This window comes from Nannobrachium achirus, assembly GCF_963921795.1.
Source record: "Nannobrachium achirus genome assembly, chromosome: 13".
In the NCBI taxonomy this organism is placed as follows: domain Eukaryota; kingdom Metazoa; phylum Chordata; class Actinopteri; order Myctophiformes; family Myctophidae; genus Nannobrachium; species Nannobrachium achirus.
In genome coordinates, this window is record NC_137833.1 from 41,640,991 (window position 1) to 41,662,296 (window position 21,306).

Below are 21,306 nucleotides of genomic sequence, written 5' to 3' on the forward strand. Positions count from 1 at the left end.
CTACTATGATAAGGAAATCATCACATGCTACAACAACTTTGCCCTCACTGATGACTACAGTACAGCTGAATTGAGGCAGTTGGAGGGCATTCGATTTGGGGCCCTGATTATCACTCACTTCCTCATGGGATTTGTGGTCCCTTTCACTGTCATCGTCTCCTGCTATTCTGTCATCATCTACCGGCTCAGGAATAATCACTCGCTGGCCAGCCGATCAGGTCGCTCTTTCAAAATCATAGCAACCGTTATCGCCGCATTTGTCCTGTGTTGGGTCCCCTATCACATCATACATCTGATTTATAATGTGAAAGTTCGGCCGACAGAGTCCTCTGAAACATTGTATCATGTGATGCAATGGATCCCCATAACCATCGGTCTGGCACTTCTCAACAGCTGCCTGAACCCACTGCTGTACGTGTTCATGGGTCACGATTTCAGGGATGTTTTCCGCAGGTCTATCGTAAATGTGCTGGAGAAAGCCTTCACTGAAGAGCTGCCTCAGACAAATGCTTCCACAAACCCGGAGAGAACCCGTCAAGAGACTGCTTTTTCTGAGACACAGGTTTAGGGTTGTCTTTGGATGTACTGTACTTTAATATGTAGAACAGTATAAAGTCTTCTCTTTTCAGTACATTGAAACTATGATGAAAAATATCCAAGATAATGTTGAAGTAACACATTCTTTGGAGATTCTCTTTGCCGTGCATCTTTGACGTTTGACTTTTTATTTTTCTCCCTGCTCTCCCTATCCTCCCTCCTTTCATTTCTTCTCCCTTTATTAATAAAAACAACATTATGGAGAATATAATATTTCACCCTCTTCTTTACAACTGTAAAACAGTAATGTGACAATAAAGTTGATTCTTGATTCAGGTTTCAGAGTGTGTAATTGTACACAAAGTCATTAAACACATTTTAATTTAGTGTCTGTTTGTTTTGGCCATTGGAGCATTTAGCAGGACTCTGTCGCTATGGGCAGAAGTTAAAGGAGAATTCCGTCATTGAAGTTTTTCTTACCGTTGGGGTGATATCTGTCATTCATAATGACTCAAGTCCATCCACGGTCTCGTTATTCCAACAAGAGCGCCGCCATTATTGTTTATAAGCCGTGCACTTTGAATTTGTGTTTGAAATCTCGTCTCTCGAATCCTATCCTAGAGATTCTAGATATCTGAATCCTTTTGGAGTCCTGTGGGATAACGAGACTGTGTTCAACTCGAGTCATTATGTATGACAGATATCTATCGATAAAAGTTTCGAGTTTCGAGCGATAGAAATAAGAAATAAGTAGATTAACAATATAACCAATGGCTCCTGTTTGGAGCAGTGGTTGGGTAGGGCAGATGCCCAATTGGAAATCACACCACAGCTCCAGGCGGAGCCGCTCGTTTCGTTTCACCAGCGTCGGCAGATAGGGTTAGGTTTAGGCATAGTTTGACTGAGGTTAGGGACAGGGTTAGGTTTAGGCATAGTTTTACTGAGGTTAGTGGTCGGAGCACCTTGCACCTCCGCAAGGTGCAAAAGAAGCGCTCCCTCGCTCCGGTTCAGCCAAACAAAAGCTTCCGTGGGCGGGGTTTCCCTGGAGCTGTGGTGTGATTTACAATAACGCGGGGCAGATGGACAAAATTGCCTGTTTTAAAAAACAAACAACATGACCAGTCTTTTGGGGAGAGAATAAGTGCATCTAAAGGTAATATAATTACTAGGTGGAGGATTTCTTCCAAAAAAAGTGTACAGAAGGTGTTAACATTTGTTTTTTATGTAGCACACCCACCCACCCACCAGTTCATTAAGTATGCCTGGTTGTCAGGTGGGTGGTGACCCAGCTGAAGTTAGCCACACCCACAGTGATGGGTGTATGGTAAAAGGGGAATTTTGCACATTATAACCACAACTGGAGTTCTATTAGAGTAATGTTAACTCCATAGACACATACAAAACAAAAAAAATACAAAATATTGGCACCACCTCTTTAAAGAAGTTAAATGTTTTGTTTACAAACATGTAAGTTGAGGTGTTGTGTGCTTGTAGATCGGCTGTTTTCACTAGTTTAAATCATTTTTAAAATAATAAATACAAAAGTTTTGGAGACCCGACAACGATACATAACGATATAGCATCTCCGTTAAAGGCCATGTACACAGGAAGTAGAAAACAAACAAATGTAGTTTATTTGAAGGGCTGTGGGGGGTTCCACTAAAGGCAGATAAATAATTATTATAGCAGCAGCAGATTCTGATAACATCACTGAAACTCACCTTCACATGCCTACAAGAAAAACTGCTCTGAGCAGGAAATGGCCAAAAAAGGCATTTCCTGTGTACAGTCCCTTTAAGTCAGTTCTTAATGCCAACATTTCATATATGACAAACAAGATGTTGTCCAGGAAAAAGTGAAGTGTAGGCCTGCTATCAGGGAGGAAACCACAACACTCATACATACATCCTCACAATGCAGTTTACCTGGACCATGGCACGGCATCATATAAAATAGTTTCAGTTAGTGTGTGTGTGTGTGTGTGTGTGTGTGTGTGTGTGTGTGTGAGAGAGAGAGAGAGAGAGATGCATATACAGTATAGCCATTAGGTGCTAGAAGGTGCTCTGAAGGTGCTCCTCAGTGTTTGAACAAGACATTTCTCTGACGTCAGAGTAGACAGACATCAGACGGACAAAAAGACATTCGGTAAATGAATAGTTAGATGTTTGAAAAATATATATACATTATTCTCACAATACGATATAATTGTCACAATATCGATAAAGGTATTTGGTCAAACATATTGTGGTGTTAGATTTTGTCCAAACCCCAGCCCTAACATATTCAGAGTGACCACAGTAGAAGAACAGCCTGCTGGGAGAGAACAGTGCCATACCTGGGAGAAGGAAGACAGCAGGGCTGGAGGAAGCAGGTCAGGAACATGGATGTTGACAGGAGGACCGGTCCAGTTACTCTGGGCAAACAGGTGGAGGCAGGCCACCGCCACAACCATCATAGTCATCTGTCTGGAGGACGAGACAAGAGACTGAGTGGCAAAGTATTAGATTCTCTACATGGAGGTTATTAGAAAAGTAACAGCCTGCCACTGTCAAAAGAAAATGTTGCATTACCACAAAGTCAAAGTTCATACTGACAACCAATAGCTCATTATTGTATTTACGTAAATGGAACTAGTGTGAACGGGGTTACTGTGAAACGTGACTAGCATATTAAAGGGACCATGTACATTTTAAAGTAATCAAAAACTTAATTAGACTACAACAGACGAGTCAGGTTGCTCCTTAAGCACCATGTGACCATGAAAGCATGAAGGTCAAATTCCTTTACAATCCAGGAGATATTGTTTGGGACAAAAGTATTGGACGGACTGAGCGACATTACCATGCATAGAACCACATTTTAGTTATATAAAATCAGCAAAAGAGACAAAACCAACGTCAAATTAACACTTCTGCCCAACAAAAGTCACTTTCAAAGTGGGAAGAGGAACTCTCAGCCAGTCAGGTTTCAGATTGAGGGCAGATGGAAGCACAGGGGGTTTTTAGCTTCCACCTCATATGAAGGGCAATTACAAGGCTTTAAGAACAGGCCATAACCACCGACACGCCTTGCTGACGATCCATCAAAACAAGTAAGTGATGGAAAGCGATAGAATGGAGGGGAATGGATCCGATACAGAGGCAGGGGAAGGACTAGCCAGTAGCCATGTGTGCTGCAATCCACGTTCACCCTCAGAGAGCCTCCCCACGGGAGGGAGAAGGGAGATGTTCAGCTGTCCTTATTAAAATTTAATAATTCATGACAGCAGGAAGAAAGCCAGTAGAGAGATGAGGGCAAGACCGTTCCACTCCTTTCAACCACAATAAAAGTACACTTTTCAGGCCAAAAAGCTAGGCGTCGTAACCTCATCTCAACTACTATGGTGCTATATTGAGACAATTTTGGTTCATCTTTTGAAGACTGGCAATGTGATTCCTGGCTATTCACAGCTATATTACACATAATTGCCCTATGCATGGGAAAGATCTTTTTGAGCAGTGCGCTGCAAATCGCTCCTGCGTTTCACTTTGTGTGTATTAGCCAAAACAATGTATCTGGATCTGGAGATCCGTGCTCATACACATACACAAGTAACTGACGTCACGTGCAGAACGGACATACAAGGACATATGCACGTGTCATGTTTGCACCGCTCACTTTTTTCCCCCACTTTTTTTTAAGTTCGTTTAACGACATTAACCCTGGTGTCACTATTATGGCCATGTCATTATAGGTAAACATTTTAAAAATAAATTCAAATATTAATTATCTTAAACTCAATAAGATGTACAAAATCTGCAGATTTCAAGCCTGATGAGGCTACCCATTATCACGGTCTCAATCCAAGTGAAAAGTTACAGAGCTCTTGTTTCTGGCCCCCTTACTGGAGAGAATATTACATATTCAAATATTAAAAATAAAAGATAAGACGTTAAGATGCCTGTGGACGTCTAGAGCCCCATTCGCGGCGGATTAACATTACCTGAGGACCCCAGGTAAAGTGTAAAGATCACTGAGGTCCTCTGTGTTTTTAATCCCACACGAATCGTCCATGTCTGTAATAATCACGGATGACGTGGGGTAAAGATTACTTTACCCCACGTCCTCAGGTAATGTTAATTAGGGATGTCCCGATACCACTTTTTTGCTGACCGAGTACGAGTACAAGTACTTCATTGTGAGTACTCGCCGATACCGAGTACCGATACGAGTACAATTAATAATACAAAACAATGTGTTGTCATCCTCACAAATCTTAAAATTAGGGATGTTCCTAGCGACTAATTTCACTGACATGTACACGACAATTTTGAAACCTATTCGGATAACCGAAAATTAATTGATGAATTTATTTATTGACATTAACAAGCAGAAAATAGCCAAATCTAGCACATTTCAATCTATTAGGCTAAACCTCATTTGAAAAAGATATCAAGAGTATATGAAAGCCTTTTAATAATGTTTATACTATTGGAATCTGCTCCAAAATAATTGATTACATCACCAGTGAAAGACGTAAAACTAGGGCAAGTACCAATTAACTCCCCAGCACAGCGCACAGCAGCTCTCGTTAAGCGACCTCTCTCATCTCGCTCATCTCTCATCACTGTTAGGCCTACTTTAAACCATTATTTATGGCATTCGCAGCCAACTTATGACTGAGACTACTTTCTCCATGTTCTCAAAATCTCACCTCAAAATGGATTATTCTTCAGATGAGCGGATCACACTGATGCAACAGGCTCGAGCCGAGCTGCCGAGGTAATGAGTGAGTGATTCACATCCAGTCGCCTTTTTTGGATTTGATTTCTCCATCAAAGGCAAAGCACTCAGAGTCTCAGACAAACTTTGCATCGTAGCAAGTTTTAAGATTAATGAATGATGAATGATGCTGCTAAATAACTCAATGTAGCCCTACTCATGTTGAACAGCAGAAAGACAGACAGACAGACAGCCTGCTGCCGCTGAATGCCAGCGTTCGCTCCGTGCACTCATTGCCAAGGGTGTCGCACCAAATTCTGGGCCCTGGGTACAAGGATTCACTGCTGGCCCCCCATGAATGTTCTTCATGGGGTATTAAAAAATAGCAGCTCTGCAAGCTTGCAGTGCGGCCCTGTGAGCTTGCATATCTGCTATTTTTCAATAGCAAAAGTATAAAAATAATTAAGGCCCTGGCTTTCACCTTGAGCCCCAGTAACTCAGTCCCACTTTTCTCCCCCTTGTGACGCCCCTGCTTGGTATCGGACGCTGGCGTGAGAAGTATCGGGCGAGTACGAGTACTGCAAAATAGGGTTGTATCGGGCAGAGTACCGATACCGCGAGTACCGATACCGCAACCCTAATGTTAATCCGCCGCGAATGGGGCTTTAGGCACTCCAAGTGTTAAAAGGAACATTCGAAAGTCCATTTTGTCCAATTCTGACAGCACTTCTGGAGATAGATACTGACTGTTATCAGTTGAATCCATTACTTCCCGAAGAGGAGCCTGATTTAAAGCATACGGCTCCCAGTATGGCAGATGAATGCAGGAAAGCAGCTTTAATCCATATTGGTATCATTCCCCAGGGCCCAAGAGTTCAAAACTTTTAGGTGTTAAAGATATTATTTGTTTAATCAAACGTATATTCTTATTGACACAATGTTTGCCAAGATAATTATATGATCACAGATGGGATACCAGTAAGACCACCTAAATCGGGAGATAAGCGACCGTCAGGTCGCATACACAAACTTTGGAAGTCAATGGTAGCCAATCAGGAGGGAATATGGGAAATGGGACAGATCCATGTTGATGATATGACTGTAGAGATACTGTGTACGGCTTTGCGTGATTTTAGGGCAAAATCTGTAGGAGCAGTGTCCAAAAATGTGTTTTTCAAAAATCGTCCAGATGGTGGCGCTAGAAGAGGGCCATGTGAGAAATGGGGTGGTGGTTGTGGTTTGGCAGCCACGGAGTGTGTGTGCAAAGTTTGGCATGGATCGGGGCAACGGTGGCGGAGATATGAGTAGGGGAAAAGTGTGACGTGTGTCGTGACGGGGGGACTGACAGCCGGTGGAGGTTTTGATAGTAGTCGCAATCAAATTGATTGCTATTTAGTTTTTTGTTTTGAAACAATCCAAAATCCAACAAATATGATCCACTCAGATGGGAATTTAAAAAGTTTGAACTCTTGGGCTCAGGTGATCACGTTGTGCATTTTGGGTTATGTTAATTCCGCCAGCCACTACGGCCAGTTATATACTGTATTTGTGGAGGCAAAATGCAGCGTGCTTCCCAACCTGTTGTCCTTGTCACCCTCTGTGCAATCAGCCATGAAGGCGAGCACCCGTCTCTCCATATAGGCTTGGATGCCCTCTCCATCACTGCAGCTGCCATCTCCACCCAGCAGGTCCAACACTTCAGGGTTCAACAGCACCGCCTCAAAATCCCCCTCCAAAAGGGACTGTAGCAGAGAGCCCACACCTGAAAACAGTAAAGAGTAATTGTTCACTACATTATATGTGTTTCTCTCAAGTATGGATGGGCAATATATAAAAATGATATCGATAGCGGATATCGTAAATCGAAAATCGTAATAACGTGATATCTTAGTGTTATCTAACTGAATTGTGAATTACAGTGATTTAACTTTCTGAACTTTCAAGCTGTTCCATTATTTGCCTTCTTTACCTACTTATTTATGATAATGATCGACATTTACTGATAATAAAAATCTCAGTGTGTAAATATGTGGTCAAAGCACCACTCTCAAGTAAACAATTGTCACTGGGCAAAGCAAGGCTGAATATAAATAAATAATTAAATAAATACAACGCAACACCGTGTTGCACCAAAACTCACAGCACCTCAGCAATCAATCCCTCCTCATTTGTCTTCTATTGTTTTGCAGTTATTGTTAAGCTAGTTCTCATTAAGTAAACGAGTCAGTGCATTAGAAACATTCCCCAATGATAAAGCATTCCTTGTCAGAACGCACTGTGCACTCTCTCTCCATCACACACACACACACACACACACACACACACACACACACACACACACACACACACACACACACACACACACACACACACTTATCAATATCAAGTCTGATTTATACTTTGTCATGCAAAAACAGCAGATCTACAAAACAGACTGACAACCAATAGCCGCGTACTTGTCACGAACGTACGTGAGCTTTTACATGGCTACTCTCGTCTGGCAAAGCGCCGCTGTATGACGGAGCATAAAAGAGGCATCAGGGAGCTTCAGCGGCAGAGGAGGACGGTGGCGAGATAGTGAAATATGTTGATTTATGGAAGGACATTGGGAGGCTGGGAGGCCACGGCATCCCAGCCAGGAGTAATTGCGTTGCCTGTGTGCACGGCTTCAACGTCTCCCCAGCTTTCATTAGCTCTTTATTTGAGCGGGGAGGCTTGCTGGGCTCATTAGCATTGATTGCATTGTGGTCCCCTGGAGGAGGGAGGGATGGAGGGAGAAGGGTGAAAGAATAGAGGAATAAAAGGATAGATAAAGGCGACAGTGGATCTGCTTTTTTGAGCTGTATACAGAATAAAAGCTGGCGAGTCGAAAAATAAAAGTCAACTGACTAGCCTTGATGTTAGCACAAACACACACGCATAATCCCACACACACACGGCTGAGTGAAGGGTGCACTGACAAAAACATAACAAGGATTCTTTTTTTTTCCAAGAAAGAGAAATACTAACAGGCTCATTTCCATTAAAACAAAGAATATCAGAGGAACGACACCCATTTTAAAGTCTCTCCTCTCTTTCCAAAAGCAATCACCTCTGTTTCTCTGCTTGGAGAGAGACATTTAGATGATCTCAACGTGCACTTGACAGCTCGACATGCATCAAAAGCTATTAAACAAAGATCTATTCCATTGATGGCCATGGGTACATTTTTAACACTTTTCACGTTTTCAGCCATCAGTCATTGCTGTGAGCCCACCGTGATTCCACCTCTGATAAGCATGCATAACAAATGGACACACACCATTTCCGCGTATTCCATCAGCACCAACTATCAATCGCATACAAGTGCCACTGGCGATGTAATTGGCAATTCCTGCATGTGCATGGCCAGTTCTGTGAGGAGAGTGGTGTTGAGAAATTCCACCTCTGTGTTGATCTAATGAAACCTGGGGGTTGATGTAATCGGACAAGCTAGGCAGAAAGAGAGAGGGGTGGAGAGAGAGAGAGAGAGAGAGAGAGAGAGAGAGAGAGAGAGAGAGAGAGAGAGATGATGAAGAGGAGTGAAAGGCTTTGACGTTATGAGGGGGGAAATGAAAGCCTAAGGTATGGCCACTGCCACTGTTAATAACATTTCTGCTACTGTTCAGCTCTGCCCGGGCACCGGCAGCAATTATGGAAAACATGTCAGAGTCCCTGAAATTAGTCTGTAATTCATAAAGGTCCAGGCGATAAGCTGCAGTTAGCGCACACACGCGGCAATGCAAATAGGGAATACGGTACAAAAAGACTACCCAAGCTTGAGCAGCAATATTATGGTTATGATTTTGTGAGACAGCATTTACATTTCTCCACCATGGCTTGCATTACACAGTTGAGCTTCTAAATAGGGTCTGAATGGAGCAAGAAGGTTGGCGTTATAAAAATGTCATAAGCATTCATTTCATTCTTGTATATCACTTTTCTTATAAGCTTATTATTCCTGCAAGGGAAATTCAGGCACATGCATGGCACATCATCACATCACTGCAAACTTCAAGTGTAAATCTAATTACAGGGCAGTATGGTAAGCAGTGGTGTAAAGTAACTTTGAGGAATTTGTGCTTTACTTGAGTATTTCTAATTTCCAATCATTTTCCTTCTACTACACTACAACTTGGATCCAAATACTGTACTATTACTCCACTACTAATTATTTTAAAACTTTAGTTACTAGTTACTTTGTATATTTGGATGAATATTACAAAACTTACATTAACAATTTGAGACCTACTGTATGTACTTTTCGGCCATTTGAAAATAGCCGATCTACAATCTCACAATGTGTCGCGAACACATTATGAGCTTGTAGATGTGCTATTTTCAAAATATTTGCACACATTTTGAATGAGACATTTTGATACCAATACTATTGTGCTTTTACTCAAGTACCTTTTGAATTCCATACTTTTACTTCAAACAGAGTATTTCTACGTTGCAGTATTGAGACTTTTACTTGGGTAACAAATGTGAGTACTTTTCCCACCACTACTGGTACGTTTGACCACAGCTTCTCAGAGGAAAACCGATGAAGAAGGTAGGGTAGTAAGGGTACAAATGTTGTGTACAAACAAGAGCTATTAACAGTGAGTGCAATCAAAATAAATGTATAGTTTTGTTTTAGTCAGTAGTCTAACTTCACACTAAGAAGAATAAGTATTCTTATTATTCTTATTCTTCTTATCTTAAGAATACCAAGTCATTGGCATTGTGCATGGCAGTGGCACCTCTTGCTTTTTTCTGAAGCTACGCCACATAGGGTGAGTCCTTAGGTAAAACTGGCATTGGAGGCTAAATCTAATGGTGGCTCAGGCTGTCAAGTGAAAGAATTAATAGGAGGCACAAGTTATTCTGATGTTTTAATTATGTTGATGCGATTGCAAAAAAGCACTCAACAATGCAAAAATACCTTTCTGAGTATGCATTATTTGTACTCCAGGTGAGTTAACTTAAATCTAATTGGCACGTTCATATATAACAGTTGTCAGTTCAACTGATAGAAACGCACAACCTCTTCAGTTTTGCAACAAGACTAAAATCACGACTTGCTTGATCCAAAATTGCAACGTCTTTGCCTTAGCCTATGTGCACAAGGGATGGGATGATATGAAAATTACACCTCACGATTATTGTGGCAAAAATGATTGTGTTTAACAATATTATTGCGATAATGAAAATATGCTTAACTCATTGAATGCCCTTTTCAAGATGGCCGCCAAGTACCAGGATGCCACGTTCCTAAATTTCTAGTGCACGGATCAATTTTTTGTGCACGGATCATGCACGCCCATGCACCATATATGCACCATATGTGTAGTACTTTTTAACAGCTTTCAAACAAAAAAATCCGCTTGGAAATCCGTTCAGGCATTCATGAGATAGAAGCCTTCAAAGTCAGACAAAACAAACACTGCCACGTTCCTAAATGTCTAGTGCACGGATACATTTTTAGTGCACGTTAGTGCATGGATCGTGCACGCCCATGCACCATATATGCACCATATGTGTAGTACTTTTTAACAGCTTTCAAACAAAAAAATCCGCTTGGAAATCCGTTCAGGCATTCATGAGATACAAGCCTTCAAAGTCAGACAAAACAAACATTTTGCCATTTTGAAAGATGTGTTTGTTATGGGGCTAAACATGCATTTTCGCGATTGCGATCATGCCTAATACATTTTAGGCATTTTTGGAATTTTTTTTTATTAAAAAAACTTTTTGAAAAAAACAAAAACAAAAAAAAACTTTTTTTTTTTTTTTTTTTCAAAATGGCTGCCAACTCGGGAAACTCGGGCTGTGGCAGCCTGGGAGTACTGTAATAACTCGGGAAACTCGGGCCTTGGCAGTCAATGAGTTAAAACTTAAAAATTACAGTTGTTTAACCACTTGAACACCCCGCATCCTAATTCTTGGGGAGAACATTCGCCAAAAATAACCGATGGTCAATTTTTGGCTAATCGAGATTTGTGCAGAGTGAAATAAGAAAATGTACTCTTTACAGGTCAGTTTTTATCAAGTATAGAGGGTTTAAGTGGTACTGAATTTGTAGCTCAACAAAAGCTCCATTGCATCCTGAGGTATCCTGTATTTCATACAGAGGACAATTTCACTGTATATTATTTAAAATCTGGTTATTGTGAGAGTTTTTCTTTATCTTGATAAACCATAATAATTAATCACATCATAAGGTGCACACAATCTTTAAAACCTCCAGTACCATGAAGGACACGCCTCCTTCTTGCTTCATTGTTCAACTGTGTGCATTAAGAATTATCATGCATGCCTTCACAAATATTACATTTGCATTATTGTGTGTCAGTCCAGCAGCTGATGCACACAAACTCTTGCCCATGATTATGTTCGGACAACAAAATCCATCTTTCTGGCTGCAGGATCAGTGGTCATGTTGGTTGTGTAATAAAGACTAGAAATCATATGCAGAGATTTTATAAGTCCCTAAATGGTTAATGACTCAATGCCCTGCCCCACTAAGACTCCTCACCCTGTACTACATGTGTGTGAGACTGCTGCCTAGCATGTGGATGCTACACATGAATGAACAATGATTTACTCTCATTGTCTCCTGCAACCCGTTTAGTGTAACAAAGCCTCAAAAAATAATAGGACCAGGACCACACATTTGGTGCCCAAGTTGATGTCTATGTTGGAAGCACAAAACAGTGCTCTGTTCAGTAAAATACATGTACTGTACATCTGCCTCCACGTAAGCTGCCCAAACTGAACTAACTGTAACTGTGCACCCTGCAGTGCATGTAACCTGATTGAAGTGTGTGTGTGTGTGTGTGTGTGTGTGTGTGTGTGTGTGTGTGTGTGTGTGTGTGTGTGTGTGTGTGTGTGTGTGTGTGCGCGCGCGCGCGTGCGTGCGTGCGTGCGCGCCCAAGATCAAGTAGTAGTGCCATTCCTTCCAATAACATCACTTATTAACACAAGGTCCAACAACAACTATCCTAGAGACTGCACCAAATGGCTCGCTCACTGCAACACATTAACATCAGAATAACTTACAGTATGTGCTCTCTAAACAACAACTCCATCCCGAGACGAACAACAAACTGACACAATAGAGCAGAGTACTATATCTCTCAAGTCTCAACAACACCGTTATATTACAGGGCAATAGTGAACCATGCCGCGTTCAACAAGGCGAGGGAATAAAGTGACAGCGGGTGACAAGCAGATCTGTCAAATCAAGTCACACTGAAATAACGCCCGTCTTAAAAAAGAAAAAAGCTTCATTCATACTCCGTCGCACGAGGGTGTCACTTGCCAAAAACGAACAGATCTTACATCAGCCATACAGCTCATAGATATGAACCATATTATCTACCAACTATGGCATATTTCACGTACAAGTCAGAACGCATGTGTTTAATTCACACAGCATGCGTGTCTTCAGCGGTGAGATCGTCGCTGTCACCGTCGCAAAACCACTTCACGTTGCGTTCGTTCATCATTCATGACACAATGAATCACACACAGCCAGGCATCTTTCCATCATCAGCAGCACACAGACGTTTAAATGGCACATACACACACAGTACACACACCCGCAATATCATTCGAGTTGTGTAAATAATAATCAATATCTAATAGAAAGCGGCATGGTGCATTGGCTTTCCCCGGCGGCTTTCTATTAGAAATTGATAATAAATATTATAGGGTTGACTTGTCTCTCACCTGCAGAGCTGAACAGCTCCTGCTTCCATCCCGTCGCCTCGCTGGATGTTAAGAAGCCCCGGAGAACGGCGAGCTCCACGTCCCGCATCATCACCATGCACTCAACCACCGTACGGTGTGTGTGCTGTGCGCGTGTGTGCGTGAGTGAGTGAGTGAGTGTGTGTGTATGTGTATGTGTGTGTGTGTGTATTTCTATACAGCTAACGCGCCGTAGGTACGGTAAAAGGTGTCCTGTGGTCCACACGGACGCGGCGTTTCAAAGTTGACGAATTCGGTCGCTTTACTTGACGTGCCTAAAGGTGTACAGTAAAGCGCTTGAGTCGGTGGTGATGCTAATGTGTTTACGTTGAGAAACATGTGGTGTTACAGCGGCATCAGTGAGCAGCCATGACAGATGCGCGGTGCATTGTGGGGGGAAGAGTCATCGGTGCGCCTCCTCCTCTCCTCCCCGCCTCGGCCGGCCGGTCAGGGACCGTGGTCATTTTACTACCGTTTCTGTTTTCATACTACACAATAAATCACTGCTTCTCAAACTGTTTCATGTCTCAAATGTTTCAAATGTACACTTATTAGCCCCGCAGACCCCCATTTGAAAAGATATAGCCTACCAGCCAGGGACATAAGAGAATATTTTTAGGGCTCTAATACCAGTGATTCTCAAACATTTTAATTTCAAGGTCCCCCCTAGTTTGACATGGCATTTCTATCTTTGAGACCCCAATTTATATTGTAAAATCAATGTTAATTGTCTCCACCAGCCGTAGGCATGGGGGAGAGTATGTTTTCGTCCGTGCGTGCGTACGTCCTCGCAGTTTGTTACCACCTAATCTCAGTCGCCGTTGGCCCGGTCGCTGCCAAAATGAGCACTCACACTCCCTGGATGCCAATTCAGAACCTCTGACGCACATTTTTCAAATGGGCCTGTTCTAGCGCCACCATGAGGCCGATGTTTGCAAAACACATTTCTGTACACTACTCTTACAGATTTTGTCCAAAAAGCCTACAAATCGGTAGGCAGTATCTCGACAGATGGATCTGTCCGATTTTGCATATTCCATCCTGATTGGCTAAGATTGGCTTCCAAAGTTTGTAGGATTGAGCCGTTTTGAACAAAATGCCTCAAATCACAAACGCAAAGTGCAATTATCATGAAATCGCACACACTCATTCCCACTAGGCCGAGGAATAAATGCCACATAATTTTTTTAAATCGGCCTCATGGTGGCGCTATAACAGGCCGATTTGTGGTTTTACCTATAACTCCACCGATCAGTTTCAAACTTTGTAAGCGCACTCCCTAAAGGCCAAGGAAAAACCCTTTCCCTGCATTTTTCACATCAGCCTTTTATAGCGCCACCATGAGGCTCTTTTTTGACAAACACAATCATGCATATCGGTAGACAGTATCTCTACAGTCATGTCATCGACACAGATCTGTCTGATTTTCCATAATCCATCCTCATTGGCTAAGATTGGCTTCCAAAGTTTGTAGGATTGGGCCGTTTTTAACAAAATGCCTCAAATTACAAACGCACAGTGCAATTATTATGAAATCGTGCACACACGTTTCCACAAGGCCGAGGAAGAAATGCCACTTCAAATTTTTGAAATCAGCCTTATGGTGGCGCAATAACAGGCCGTTTTATGGTTTTACCTATAACTCCACCGATCAGTTTCACACTTTGTAAGCACACTCCCTAGAGGCCAAGGCAAAACCCTTTCCTTGCCACCTAATTCAATACCACCCAATGCACACCCACAACCAACATACATACCACCCTTGGTGGAGACCTGTGCTCGGAAGAGCACTGCTTCTAGTTTTTCTTCTGTTTTCTATTAATGCGAGTACAATGGCTTCCATTATAGCATGCTAATAACTTTCCAGGAGTAGAAAGCCTGCCGTTTCTATTAGATTGGATTCCCCATCGATGGTGTAACTGGTAGGCAGGCTGCTGAACTGTCTACAAGCACAGCCCTCCTCTGAGATACAGACTGTGTAGACAAAAATGTTAACTTATTATAATGAGCTTTAGTGGGCATAATTATATGAATCTATGTTGAAAATAGGTGAAGTGGTCCTTTAACACTTTAGACCCCCTAGCCTGGCATGGCCAGACCAAGGGGCTAGCATCCTGAAGTGACAGTTCATAATCATGAATGGCCACTACTTGCGCTGTTTCCCCACTGCTGGTGCCAGAAACAATAACTCTCTATTCAAGTGGATGGGTTTTTGCCCAAGTTTACACTTGATTTTATTACCTTATAATAATGAATCACCATGTGTTTTGTTAAATTACTGTATGGTTAAAATTGATGATAAAGTAGGGTAGGGCCTATGCTGTTGTGGCTAGCTTGATTGACAAGCTCCCAACCAATAGCATTTATTGACCCACCCCCTGCACTGTCCCAACCAATAGCATTTATTTCCATGCCGCATTTCAGGACCGGATGTAAAAAGATAGCGGATTTGAAATCGCTGCAATATAGGTTTCATGGGTTTCATTTACAGTCTGTAGAGTCAATGGGTGTAATGCTGTCCATTCATTTTTACAGTCTATGGGCCAGACTAATATCACTGGCAGATCTGTCTGGTTTCCAGGCTATAACCCCCCAGCGTATACTGGGGAAATCCTTCGCAGAAAAAATGCAGATCTAAGTGACACATTATGAGTTTGTAATGTAGGTAGGCTATTTTCAGCAATAACTCATTGCTGAAAATAGCCAATGAGGGAAACAGAAAAGTCACTAGTATAAAGCCCTGAGGGACATGTTAAATCAGTGTCTTTGTTAGTAGGCTACTTTGTGGCCATAGGCAGTGACTGCTTGTCATGGTCTTGTCAGTCAGTCACTATATTGTTCCAATCCACATTACTGCCCATCACCAAAACAGCTGCATTTTTACATTCTTTAATTTAAGTATCTTAGAAAAAGAAAAAGTAAAATCTACTTAAAACAATTAATCATGTCAAGTGGTGGTTTGTATGCTTGCTTATTTAAGCATATGGTATACTATGTGGCACACCGTGTGTGTGTGTGTGTGTGTGTGTGTGTGTGTGTGTGTGTGTGTGTGTGTGTGTTCACTAAAGTGAGCTTGACTGTTAACACATGGTTGACGATATGATACAAGGCGATACAGTACTACTACAGTAGTACAACTATTTAGCAAAGAAAAACAATCTGTGTGAAACATGTGGAAAGTGCAGGTTTTTTAAGGGAAACATGTATTATTAATATAAATAAGTAAACACTAAACACAGTGATTCTCTGGCAAATACATGGACAAAATCGGGCATTGTATTTGAACCAGGGGTCATCACCATGTTGGCTTGTGGTGGTTTTTGCCACAGACATACAAAATGAGAAGACAATTGTACAATAAATGGAACCAGTTGTACAATTCTCCAGTTGTACAATTCTCAGTTATGGTGGTCCTTGCAAACAAAACATTTGAGAACCACTACTACTAGTTGGACTCAAAATGTCCTGTCATGGATCAGTGTCATATTATATTCTGAAGAAAACCTGGAGACTTAACATTCAGTATTGGGTCTTATGATCAAAATAAGAACATTATAATGGTGTGTAAAAACTAAATCTAGAGTTTGCCACGGACAAGGACAAGTCTTTGCCACGGATTGTCCGTGTATAGGCCTATGGACATATTGATGACCCCTGATTTGAACACATATGGACAAACCCCCACCTTGAACACATGAGCTTACACACACATTTAGCGATAAACCAAGTGTAGCAACATGGAAAAGTAATTAAACCCCTCTTTCACTTTTTTCTTTAAATTGTTAAATTCAAGTACTTAGTATCGTTAAAATCGATTATTTGCATTGAAAACCGATTCTATACAATCATTTGCATTGCAAAACGATTCGATACGATACAAAGACAAACAATATATTTTGCTGTTTGTATATCGATATACAGTAGTAGATTGTTGAAAATTAAAATTGATGCATCGATGAAGTTAGTATAGTATTGTTAATGTTACACCTCTACTCTAATGAAGACTATCTCAATTCTGACCTTCTCTTTACATCTTACACTCTCTCACACGCACGCACGGCACGCACGCACGGAGAGAGCTCTTCTCAGCTTTCCTTGAAGCTCAGTCTGCTGAGCACGTGTTTCAATCTCCTTTCCATCATCACTCTCTGGCTTTCTTCCTCCTCAGCTGCCTCGGTTCCCTCATCCTCTTTGTGCTTGACGTTGAACAAGAGTGCTCTCGAGTATGTGCTCAATTTCTTCACAGGCCTTCAGCGTGAAGGTCTCACAGAACAGAAGGCCCTTTGGAACTCTTTTGAGGGAAAACACAATGCACCAGGTGAATATACACCCAGGTCTTATTTACCGAGCAGCCAAGGACATAACACAGTTGGACTGACGAGAGCTATACTTTTCAGTTCCTTTTAAAGAGGAAACAAACAAAAGATGTGCCCGTGCAAGACGTGCTGACACCTGCAGTGTTGCAGCAGAGGCTGTTTGATGCTCAGGCCTGCAAAAACCTTTACATCTACCTCACCAGTCACCATAGCACAACACAACACGCTCCACACAAACACTTCTCACATTCGTTGTAGTGTGAGAAGAAATCAATTTAAACAAATCCCCCAGACCCCCCATGTTTGCGTCTTTTATAGCTCTATAAAACTATACAAAAAAATGAGCGTTAGTGCACAAGAGGGTGATTAAAGAGAGGACTGTCATTGTTACTGTGTGAAATACGTCCGCTTTGAACCCTCATCCAGTCTTGGCATCATGTTCTTGGAGAGGCTCTGTAACATTACGTCAGTGTTGTAGTTACAGGCTGTGCTGGGCTCTTCGAGCATGATTTACACTTAGTTGTACAACGATGCCACTCACCGAAAATAAAGAGATCTACAAGCTCACATCTCGTTGCATCCGCTATGCATTGTGGGCTTGTAGATCAGCCATTTTCGACCATGGAACATTAATTGGGCAATACTCCAGAGCATATTTTCTTTAACGACCAGCCGGGAAAAATAACCTTGCAAACAGCTGCCAATTTATGCTGTAAGAATACAGTACTGTATTCACGTCACATTATTTATGCCTAGGTAAAAGCTGGGTTGTCTTCATCCTTTGTTACAACTATAAAAAACCACATTTATGGATTAGGTGAGAGGGTGGCTTAATTGGTATAGGTTGCTGCTCCATTCTAACAGCTTTGACACAAGCCAATTGAATGGTGATTTTAAGTGTTCATTGTTCTTAGGCAAACAAACTGAACCCAGTCATCAGCTAAATGCTGGTGGGGAGGGCAATATTACAAAAACATTGAACATACAGATGCATGAAAAACTTGATATATACTGTAGATGGACATCAACACATACTCCTCAGACTTGTTAAATTCTACGTCCATACTACTGTACTGTGTAAATCATAGCCAAAATATAACCTTAAATGGCGGATAGGTTTAAAATTTTGTTCATCATTTATAACTCGGTGTACGTTTTGCCACGATGTTGACTTTAACCTATACAACTCTTACTGAAAGCATCTCCATGTATTTTCCAGTACTCGACTTGGCAATGGAGTTAAAGGTGAAGAATGAATAATGTATACTGGGTGGGTTAAATCGCAGACGCGCATCTCACAAGCTACTTTCTCTTTTCTCCACACCATAATCCCTGTGTAGCCAAGCTTGCTCTACAAGAGGTTTTTCAGGCACTTTCATCCTGCACTGGGAATTTCGTAGCACTCATCCTGCCGAGCGGACTGGCTCTATGGTTCCCTTTATTTCTTATTCAGGGCTCAAGTTGTTGGAAAAACGCAGAAAGAAGCATTCTCACAACCAAATCCACATTTTCAAGCTCCATTTAATGTCCTAGCAAAAGGAGTATGTGACTGTTCTGGGAGTGAGTAAAGTAGAAAGTGCATTTTTTGTTCACTGGAATCAACATAATAAAAAAAGATCAAAGCAGTTTATGCCAGACGGAGCTGAATTATTAAGTTGTAGAAATAGCAAATGAATCAGTAAAAGGTACTCGTTCAGAGTATTTGGTGGTATGGTGTAGATCAAAGGCACATCACAGCTTTGTATCTCACTAGGGATTGTTGCACACGCACAGAAAACACACATACACATGCACAAGCCTTCATATACATATCCCGTGTGCATCTTGAGCATGAGTTATACTTGGTTGCGCGGGTGACGCACACCGAAAACAGCTGTTCTACAAGCTCATAACAACGTTGCAACGTGAGCATTGCATATCTGCGATTTTCGGTGTGCAACACCGCTGTGCAGCTAAGTATAAATCAGGCATTACATACAGCCCGTCTCTTATGATCTACACAGTCATATCAATGTATATATCCGGCCAAAGTAAAACAGGTTGCATTTATTAAACTTGCATTGAGAATTAGTGACGCAAAAAAACTTTTAAAAATAAAAAGGTTATCCATAGCTTTTTTTTTTCTTTTCTTTTTTTCTGAACAGCCCATGAACAGGATAATGTCATAGCATGTAGGTATGTCCAACTCAGCCTTTATTAGAAGTGTACATGTTCCCGGAGAAAGTAAGAGAAGCAATGGGCAACCGGGAGGGCATTTCTTTTTCAAATTCAGTAAAGTGTATGCATGTTGTGTGTTTTCTTTTTTTCCTTTCTTTCTCACTTGTTTTTAAATAGTTTCCTTAAAGAATTACCAATATATTCTTGGTTACAACTGTCCTCGCACTAACAGTCCGAAAAACAAAACAAAACAAAAAAATAAAATAAAATAAAAAGTAAATTAACATTCAGTAAACATTCTTCTAAAGGTAGTTTCCCTTATATAATCTGATTTTTCTCTGTCATTATGTATACATAAACAAGTTTAATAACATACCAATCAGTGGTTATTTCACAATTGGAAAAAAAGCACAAAATGTTTTACACTCCTTTACAGGTAAATAAAAGTTTGTTTTTGTCGACTGTGTTTTCCATAAGGGCATAGCATAGTTCAGAGTTTGACTTGTTTTCGTCAGGTGTCATAAGCAACGTTTCCACTTTAGTCTCATTTCCCCACATCCCCTCCTTGTTTTCAGCTATTACACAATTAGATTCTTACATACAAATATTGACAAAATGGTGGCTTGTGCTTCGAAGCCGTCAAGTCTTTTCAATTACGATAGTAATAGTCGTGAGGAAGAGGTCGCAGCTGGGAGGGAATGGGAGGTGCTGGAGGAGTAGGCAAGAGGGAGAGAGCGCAAGACCTATAGCTGGCCCTCGCCGCAATGGCCGTCCTGGCTGCCACTCGGCTTCTCCGCGTCCTGATTGGGTAGCTCCTTGACCATGAGGGTGGCACTCTTCTCACAGAACTCCTCCCCGTCAGGCTCCAGGCCCTCCGGGCAAGGCAGCTTAAGAAGTTCCTCTCGTAGTTGGGCTGTGTGCCTCTGCGTGGGGAGACAGAAAAAGAACAAAGGGTTATCCACTGGGAATTCCTATCGTCGTTGTCCAGTGGAAACCTTGTATGTCCAAAACAGCTCGTTTTGCATTTTATCATTTTACCACAACACAACGCACCGTGAGGCCTTGTGTGCCTGTGGGTCTGCTATTTTCACTAGTTTTGTGCGACAGTCTTGTATGATGAAGCAGGGCTTTAAAAAACATGCAACCTTGAAACTTAGGAGATAAGGTTTCTTTCCTACAGTGACGATATCTTGTTTCGCTTGCCGACAAGAACTGGTCTTGTCGGCGAGCAACAGTGTCATGCACTGGCAGTCTGGCATATATAAATACAATTTAAGTGGACCGAGTATGCTGGCTAAGTAGCTTCTCATTAGAGTGCGCTCTCATCAAGCAGACAGACTTGACATTTATTAAGAATTCAAGCAGTCTGCAACAAAATCCCTCATGCTGTAAAATCTCTCTACATCTGAAACTTTTGAGTCAAGAAAAGATTCTGCACATGGCTGCTGGCGTCGCCGGTTCGATTCCCGATCCGGGCGACCTTTGCCACATGTCATTCCCCATCTCTCTCCCCATTTCCTGTCAGTCTACCATCCTATCAAATAAGGCATAAAAAGACCCAAAACATCCTACCAATCCTAACCTTTTCCTGAAAAACATATGTTGCTATATCAGTGGTTCTCAAATCAAATGTTTTCATGTCAAGGACCCCCAAAATTACATGTATTTGGCCGCTGACCCCCATTTCCGGGACCCCAAGAAGTAAAGCTGTGTGTTCAAAATGTTTGCTTTAAAAAATATGTAAATTCAAAGATTTTTCCAAATACAGCAGATCTACAAGCTCATAGAAGCGACACACTTTCTACACCCTGGATAATACCATGTAGCATGTTACGTATAAATT

The 21,306-nt window shown here is 41.6% G+C and overlaps 2 protein-coding genes across 20 annotated transcripts in view; both read right to left on the reverse strand.

The window, feature by feature from the left end:
• ttc27 (tetratricopeptide repeat domain 27) overlaps positions 1-13,102 on the reverse strand; it is a 205,266-nt gene extending 192,164 nt beyond the window's left edge. The window contains exons 1-3 of the mRNA XM_080740212.1: positions 12,973-13,102; positions 6,817-7,000; positions 2,873-3,002 (exon numbers count right to left, since the gene is read on the reverse strand). Of these exons, the coding sequence (XP_080596338.1) occupies positions 2,873-3,002; positions 6,817-7,000; positions 12,973-13,069 (411 nt within the window). The 5' untranslated portion in view covers positions 13,070-13,102. The remainder of the gene's footprint in view (positions 1-2,872; positions 3,003-6,816; positions 7,001-12,972) is intronic.
• Positions 13,103-18,809: 5,707 nt separating this feature from the next.
• birc6 (baculoviral IAP repeat containing 6) overlaps positions 18,810-21,306 on the reverse strand; it is a 174,522-nt gene continuing 172,025 nt past the window's right edge. For all 19 annotated transcript variants that reach the window (XM_080741078.1, XM_080741077.1, XM_080741087.1 and 16 more), the window contains one exon: positions 18,810-20,386. In XM_080741078.1, coding sequence (XP_080597204.1) covers positions 20,207-20,386 — 180 coding nt within the window. In that variant the 3' untranslated portion in view covers positions 18,810-20,206. The remainder of the gene's footprint in view (positions 20,387-21,306) is intronic.